This window comes from Augochlora pura, unplaced genomic scaffold, assembly GCF_028453695.1.
Source record: "Augochlora pura isolate Apur16 unplaced genomic scaffold, APUR_v2.2.1 APUR_unplaced_308, whole genome shotgun sequence".
In the NCBI taxonomy this organism is placed as follows: Eukaryota; Metazoa; Arthropoda; class Insecta; order Hymenoptera; family Halictidae; genus Augochlora; species Augochlora pura.
The window spans coordinates 1-7,799 of record NW_027583298.1 but is presented as its reverse complement, the minus strand read 5'-3'; the positions used below and the strand labels follow the sequence as shown (position 1 = coordinate 7,799).

The following is a 7,799-nucleotide window of genomic DNA, read 5'->3' as shown; positions in this document are numbered from 1 at the left end:
CAGATCGATAGGTGGAACGTAAATAAATACACAGGGACGTGAGACGGCGGTGCGGAGCAGCGACGTAACGCGTGCGACGCCGATCGATCGGGACTACCTTAAATCCATCTTGTTTACAATGATCAATTTCAGGACGAGGAAGCCGGGGACACGGTCGATTCGTTTCGAGGGGAAACGTAGGCGGAACGTGCCAAACTGCGGGAATCGGCGAGAAGCTTATCAGTTAGGAAGGGCTTATCACTCACCACGTCAATGGCATTCTTCAGCGCGACCTGAATGCCGCTAATCATTTTAATTCACGTTCGCGTCGATCCTCGCCGGTTATGCCTTGCCACGGACGAGCCTTCTTGCGCGGTGACGCCGCGGTTCCGCATAATTTTCCATCGTTCGCTGTCTCGCGATTCCCCGTGCAATCGCTTACTGTCCCTGCGACAGCGTTGCTTTGCGGCTTTGACGTGCCGTGGTTCTCCGCAATGTCCGCCAGGGGGCGACAGCGGCGGAAACAGATGCGGTGACCTTTGCAGCTGCGAAGTTGGTGGGGAAAAAACGCGCAAACCATTCCGATCGCGGTTTATTAATTGATCTTATCGATAGGAACTAATTGGCAAACGTTATCGCGAATATTGCTCGCAAAGCCGCTCGGCCCCGGGCTCGGCAATTGTCGAAACTTCCTTTTGTTTCCGCCGAGTTTCAAGAAAACCGAGTCACGTGCGAACCATCTGGTGGGAGAAGCGGGAATTGTCGGTGTCGTAACTGCGGTTTGGAACTGCAATGTCGTGTTATTGAATATTCAGGATTCTCCTTGAATATGTATTCGTCGAAAAACGTCGCGTATCGCTCGCTCGAGGCACGAACGCTGGTACGATGAACTAGGCAGGCTTAAATTCACCTGACTCTCGGGGTAGGACACAATTTCCTGGAGATTTCCGTCGTAGCCGGATGTTTTCGAAATCTGAACCCGTTTGGACTACTATTAAGAAAGTAATATCTTCTTCAGATAGAAGATAAATAAAAATATCTTCTTTTAATAATTTTAATTACAATGTTTTCCCTATTCTTTACTGCTCTTACAAATGTCTGCTCGAATTAGAACTCTTCCTCGACGATTCTTATAAAAATTTAAACCGCAAGGACATTTTTTTAACAAGATCTCAATGACGCGATAAAGTTCTCCGATTCATCGATCCTTGATAAAGATTCTAAAGTGTTTCACTGACTTATCTATCGATAGAAAGCAATTATTGCTTCTCGCCTCGCGACAGATTCGCCTCCGACCGTCGTATACTTTATTCACAAGGCTGCGTCCTTTCCGCGATGGTAAACAGATCGGCCGCGAACGGCGAAAATAAATGGGATTTACGATAATTTTTATTTTGCACCTTCAACATGTACACATCTCAACAACATTAACCATTTTGTTAATTGTAAAAAAAGTCGCGACGCTCCGAAAGCGGCGATGCCCCGCCGCCGAGGAGTCGATCGGTTTCTCCTTCAACAATTATCGGAGAGATCGGGTGTTATCCAAGGCGACAATATCGTCGTCCGGAATTTTTATCCGATCGCCGTGAACGCCGCGCAGTTTCGCTCGCTAATCGGCGACATTAGCCGGCATGCAGAAACGATTCCGGCAACCGCGCGAACTTCTCTCTCTCTCTCGGACGGTAACGGATATCGCGTCTCTCGGAGCTGTTGATTTTTCTTACGCAACCTAGAAGAGTAGTTCGATGCTCGACTAAAAAGAACGATGCCGCGACGTAGGAATCTCGAGTGTCTCTCCGTACATCTCTCCGATGTACATATAATAGTTCTCCTCGTATATTTTTGTTCCGCCGTTTCAAACCTCTCCGGTCTCTCTGGCCTTTTTTTCCCGCACGTATGCGTTTTTCTCGTTTATCTTGTTTAACCATTTAGTAAAATACGCCACGGCGCGCGCGCGCGCGCTCGCGGCATGCGCGGCTCCGCGTCGGCACTCCTATAGCACTCTCTGCCTAACTATCCTATAGTGAAAACGACTCTCACGTGGGTTCGGAGCGTCGTGATCGTGCGATATCGGTTCACAGCCGTTCGCTCGGGCGAGAGTACTCACCGCCTTCAGTCGCCACAGTCGTCGCAGCATCGATGATGATCCGATGATCACGATTCCCGTGGGGTGTAGGGCACACGGGGAGAACCAACCGTGGAGGCGCGATCGCGCGGGGAACCGCGGAGATCTCGAGTGTCGGACTCGCGAGGAGAACACGGCCGTCTCCTTCCGACAGGTAGACGCGTCTACCACCGTGTACGCTCGGTTCTCCTTTTCTTTTTTATCGCTGTCGCGATGCTTTATCGTTAACGACGACAATAACGGTTACATGGAACGCGCTCGCCTCCCGGGCCGAGCCGCGGCGCGATCGCGCGCGACCGATCCTTTCCTCCGTTTCGCAATAGGAACACGGCTCGAATAGCGATCGCCGATCAAAATTAGATGCAGGGTTGCATCACTCGGCTCACGTCGTCGACGCCGGTTTTTCGTCGGGAGGAGGGACACGCGCGCGCGATTTATCCGAGCACCGATGGAGAGATCTCCGAGATCGTCCGGGTCCCAGATTGTTCGTTTAAAGATCCCCTCCGGGGCGGGACCGACGAAGCGATCTTCGTTGTTCGACGCTCTTCTAATCAAGGCTTGGCGACGATCTAAAGTAGACCGCGGATCTTTATGCGAAATAGAAATTGTCCAAGACGATTGCGAGGATTGGAAACGAGATAAAAATTGTTTCTTTCGATCGTTATAACAAATTGAAACTAGTACGACTGTATTATAAAATTCATACGCGTTCACAATTTAATATTTCAGCCAGAGACATTTGTCGTAAATGCGTAAAATCCGCGGTCTAATCGAAACGATCCTCTCCATCGATCGCCCTCGGCGCGAGGTAGCAACGGGGCATAAATTGTGCTAGCTTTTACGGTGTCCGTCTTCTTCGTTTTTCTTTTTTCTTTTTTGTGTGTTTCTGTTCGACTGGGTGCGCTTCCGTTTAAGTCTCAGGCTGCGATAGTCGGCGCGTCGAGAGATCGTTCTCGGGACGAATAGCTACGGCTGAGAAAAATCGTAGATCGCCTTTCGTAACAAGAGCAAAATAAGGGCGTCCAAAGAACACGTGTTTTCGGGCGCGACCGTGGCCTATAAATCTAAAAATACTTCAAACCGTCTAATCCCTTAAAACGGTACTACTCTTTTCTTCTAATAAACTGTTGCAAAACACTCGCTAATCCGCACGCAATATTCGCACATGCACGCTTTCACTCTCACGCATTCGCTCCGCGCGTTCCTCGTTTCGTTCAACCTCTCGTCACGCACTCTCTGCACGCTAAAATATTACACATAGCTCGTAGGATTAGATCGACGACACAAACAATTTACGAACCAAGGATCCGTCCGTTTTCTCTGTCCACCTCGCCGAACACGCGAAACGGAAGAGTTAACCCTTTCCACGTCGAATCACCGTTTGTCTTGGGCGTTCCTGCGGGAAGATCGTCGTCCTCTTCGGGTACCTCGCCGCTGAAAGCGTCGTTCTCGCCTCGGCGAACTTCGCGAAATTCGCGCGACACCTGTACCTTTGCAATCCGCTCCTTCGCGATCTGGCTGCATCTCTGGCAGTAGTTTTGGTGTTTCTCGAACGTGGCCACCCGTACGGTTTCAAGGCTGACATCGATATCAAATCGAATTTGTAGCAGTGCGGCACTGTTCGATTTCTCCCTTCCACCAGTCAAATCGCCTGGAGGTCTGCGCTCTTGCTCGATGTTGCGATTCGCGGTAACGAAGAATGTCGAACCGTGAGTTAATCGTCGACGTCCTGACGTCGATTCACAACGATCGACGACGATCCTCGACACGATCTAGGCTACGTTCTCTTCGGTCTACTATGTACAAACGAGTGCACGCTGCTCCATCGTATCCACTCTTTTTCCTTCTTCGTTCCGTTTCTATGCTGTACAATTTCTTCACCGCTATCATTCTGGCTCACGCATACTCTCTCTCTCTCTTTCTCGCACACGATTCTCTCGCACACAATTTCGCTCGCGATCATACTTTATTCACAAGTTTCCTCGCCTAGCTCACCGCGACGTTTTCTTTCCATCCTCGGCGCATATATGCGTGACATTTTTCTCTCAAGCATTCTTGTCTCTGTGTTATCGATTGTGTGTGTGTGTGTGTGTGTGTGTGTGTGTGTGTGTGTGTGTGTGTGTCTGTGTATTTATGTGGTATGCATGCGCGTGTATGCGTCTGTAAGTGTTCTGTGTTTCCGTGTCGTAGTTGTCACAGTGTCTAACTTAATTTAAACTGGTTTTGAGTAGACTCGGCACAGCCGTTATCTTCACCGATTCGACGCGGCCACTGCGGCGACCAGCGCTGCACCACGTCCGCTACCATCCTCTGACAGCATCAGGTCGAACTGCGAACAAAGAAACATGTCAATTTTTACGTCGGTCTCAAAGAACATAGCCTCGCGATTCTATCGAGAAGTTAATCGAAATAAAATTTTTTTTTCACAGCCAAAAAAGAGGAATTAACTCGCTCACCTTGTGACTTTGTAGCTGACTGATCTTTTCGGTCATAAGATCGTGAAAGTGTGGGTGAAATCTGTATACCGAACCGTCGATGCCGACCGTGACATGGTCCTCCGCCATTCTGTTTAGAAGGGTGGCAATGCCGGCACTGGCAAGATGCGCCGCCCTCCTCGACACTACCGAGCAAACGTACCTGATGTTCTCGCAATCCTGATCGCTCACGTTTCGTATACCTAACTCCGCTAAAACCTCGCGGCAATTCGTGTATTTGCCTTTGGGATCGCTGAAAAGGAACAATATTTTATTAACACCAGTTTCGAAGAAGGCTACTTGCGCATACGTGTACACAATTTTCCCTCGTCAACGCCTCCATTTAATTAGAGATAATTAAACAAATCTCAATCAAACAGAAGATACTAATGCGCTAATTAACTTATGTCACAGTGCAGACTGCTACGAGCAAAAATTATTGCAAGTTGTTAATAGTTATTTTACCATCGTTAATAGTCTTCCGGAGTTTGCGCTGCTAAACGCATCTTTAACTCAATTTTAACAATTTAAATGATATTGTTTAAGAGCTTCAAATTGTCTTTGTGGGCAAAAATTTTTGTCATCACGCAAATATCAAATCTTCCTTCCTATCACGCTGACAAGGAAAAATAAATTCGTCGGATCGCAATTATGGTTGGCACTCACTTTTCAATTTCGGAAACGTATTTGGTGAAGAATTTGCCACGCTTTTTGAGATCGGGGGCCGACTTGCCGCCAAAGAGCAGACCGGCGTCGACGCACTTCTCGAGGACCAACCTCGTCAACTCGCCCATGTACATTCCGGAGATCATTTTCTCGAACAGCTGTTTCTCCTTGTTGATCGACTGGTCGTCGATCGCTTGATCGAACTCCGTCACGACGAAATCGAGGACGCCCCCCTCGCCGAAAGCACCCCATTCGGTGTTAATCAGCATGTGCGGCTTTTCTGGCACGTAATTCCCGGGAATCGCGCATTGCACGTTCTTCACCTTCTCGACGTAGCAGGCGTTGGATCCCGTACCTGAGCGCATAAAGAATGATGCAAGTTCAATTAGCATTACGAAATTTCTCCTGACAACGTCGCGTCGAAATTCTATTTTCAATACTTCGTCGAGGCTAATGAGTGTATTATGAATCCGATTATTATCTTATTCGACAATGCGAGCTTGCAAATTGATTTTACCACTAGAGCTACAGATAACTTAATGTATATTGTTTCGTAACAATCACGTGATTGGGTTTATTTAAATTTCTTGCAATTTTTATTGGAATATGTGCTCGAATGAATCGCCGAAACATTTTCAGAAACGTCATCTGTCAAAACAGCCGAGCACATTCGGACAAAGTGCACATTTGCCTCGAGTCCCGTGTCTCTTCCTTCTTTCGACAGAACCAACTCGAGCCTTTCGTCGATTAATTGTGTACTCACCGACGATCAATCCAATACGGCAGTTCCTGTTTTTCCAAGCGCACGACATCAGCGTGCCGGTGGTGTCGTTCAGAATAGCGCACACGTCGATTTTAACGTCCTGCGGACCAAATCGAAATTACCACGGTGTACACCGCAATTATTCCCTATTATCTGCACACGCGACCAATTTACGTTCGCGTCATTGTTCCCGTGTTCCGTTGTTTCGTAATTCCACGCGAAATTGTCGGTCGATTCGAAGAACAGTCCGCGGATGAATCGACCGCGAGACAGCAACGCGACGATTAGTTGTCGGAGTCGTTTTAGCTACGCAAAAATTCGACAAGACGAGCGGAGTCCTTTGACGTTCGATACTCACGTTTCTTCTGTTTATCGCCGCTTCGAGAAGCGCGACCACGTCCTCGCCCACCACGCCGCTGCAATTGAACCCCTTGGTCCACCGGACGAGGTAACCCTTCGTCAACCCTTCCTGGGTCAGCGGAAAGCTGAAGGTGAAGCCGAGGGGGAGGAGCTGGTCCTGCAGGTTCAGATCCTTCACGAACAACGCCAGACACTGGGCTATGTGGTCGAAGAGCTGCGTGCCGGTTCCCAGCATCAGGGACTGCGGTATCGCGTAGATCTTGCTCTTCATGTCGAAGTTCATGCCCTCCAGAGTGATCAGGAGTACCCTGAAGTTTGTGCCGCCCAGATCCAGGGCCAGGAAGTTACCCTTCTCTGCGAACAACGCGTGTTTCGGTCTTAGAACATGTCGAACGGCTTAACAGGAAACTTTTCAAATCTTTGAAAAAAAGAAAAAATCATTGTCCTTACCGGTGCCGTTTGGAAGGTCCTGTACGTAGGTCGTGAAGCACTTGACGATGGCATCCTTGTGGGTGGCTTTGTTAAGACCCCGGTTGAGCTCGTTGTCGAGCCTCTCCATGACCTTGCGCAGCTGATCATCCGAAAGGACGAGATCCTTGCAGATGTCCTTTATCTGCGAACGAAACGAAAATCTTGTTATCGACCGTCGACCACGTAACACACAGCGTTGCGAGAGGACCTTGAACGGTTCCCCAATGTGTTATCTATATCGGAGTCGTCCGCGCAGCTGCATATGTTGCATAACCGCACTCAATATGTACGTAGATAGCCGGGAAAGTGGGGGGCGGGGGGGGGGGGGGGCACAGACAAAGATATTGTCATTATTTAAGCATTTCCCCGACAGACAAGCACCGTCGTCTCGACCAGATTGGTGAACAATGCCCTGGAATTCCCTCCTCGTCGATCGCGTTTCTTTATCATTTTGCTGGCGCAGTTTTTTATTGCCGTTTCTCTCCTCCCTCGACGCTGGTTCTTTGCGAAAGACTCGCGCAATTAACGGGAGCGCGAATCATTGATTTTTTTTTTAATGCGAGAGAAGGATCTCGCGATCGTGGTCGAGGTCGCGAGGCTACCGATTAGAGGACGTGGAAGCCGCAGGAGAAATAATTCTGGAAATGATAGGATGTGGTTAAATTGCGGGTACTTGGAGTACCAGCTACTTGGAGATTCCCTAGGGTTGCCTTTGATCATTGCGCGATTCGTTAATTAAGCTCCCACGTGGAGTTTAGATGAGCTTTCGGAGTAAGATTGTTCGAAGCAACGGAACCGCAATCTATTCGATATTTTTATCGTTATTGTTAAAAACAATACCGAAGGCTTGTCATAGCCGTCCTTTCACCAAGAAAGCCTCTTCGATTTCGATGATCTTAGGCGTAGCGACTTTAGACGGACCTTGAACTTAACTATTTTTATCAGAACTTATAACACACGG

At 48.6% G+C, this 7,799-nt stretch overlaps 1 protein-coding gene across 1 annotated transcript; it reads right to left on the bottom strand.

Moving 5' to 3' along the window:
• Nucleotides 1–1,350: 1,350 nt before the first annotated feature.
• Nucleotides 1,351–7,104, bottom strand: Hex-a (Hexokinase A). The gene is made up of 6 exons (XM_078195456.1): nucleotides 6,818–7,104; nucleotides 6,366–6,721; nucleotides 6,008–6,107; nucleotides 5,245–5,599; nucleotides 4,561–4,831; nucleotides 1,351–4,433 (listed from the first exon to the last, which is right to left on the bottom strand). The coding sequence occupies exons 1-6, from the start codon at nucleotides 6,924–6,926 to the stop codon at nucleotides 4,356–4,358; spliced, it is 1,269 nt and encodes a 422-aa protein (XP_078051582.1). The 5' UTR covers nucleotides 6,927–7,104; the 3' UTR covers nucleotides 1,351–4,355.
• Nucleotides 7,105–7,799: the final 695 nt, after the last annotated feature.

Bases quoted from the DNA above. Each gene is read 5' to 3' on its own strand.
- Hex-a (XM_078195456.1), bottom strand. From the start codon at position 6,926: ATGGAGAGGCTCGACAACGAGCTCAACCGGGGTCTTAACAAAGCCACC. The intron at 6,108-6,365 runs GTGAGTATCGAA...TTTGGTCCGCAG, and splicing joins CGGCGATAAACAGAAGAAAC to GACGTTAAAATCGACGTGTG. The intron at 5,600-6,007 runs GTGAGTACACAA...TTATGCGCTCAG, and splicing joins CCGTATTGGATTGATCGTCG to GTACGGGATCCAACGCCTGC.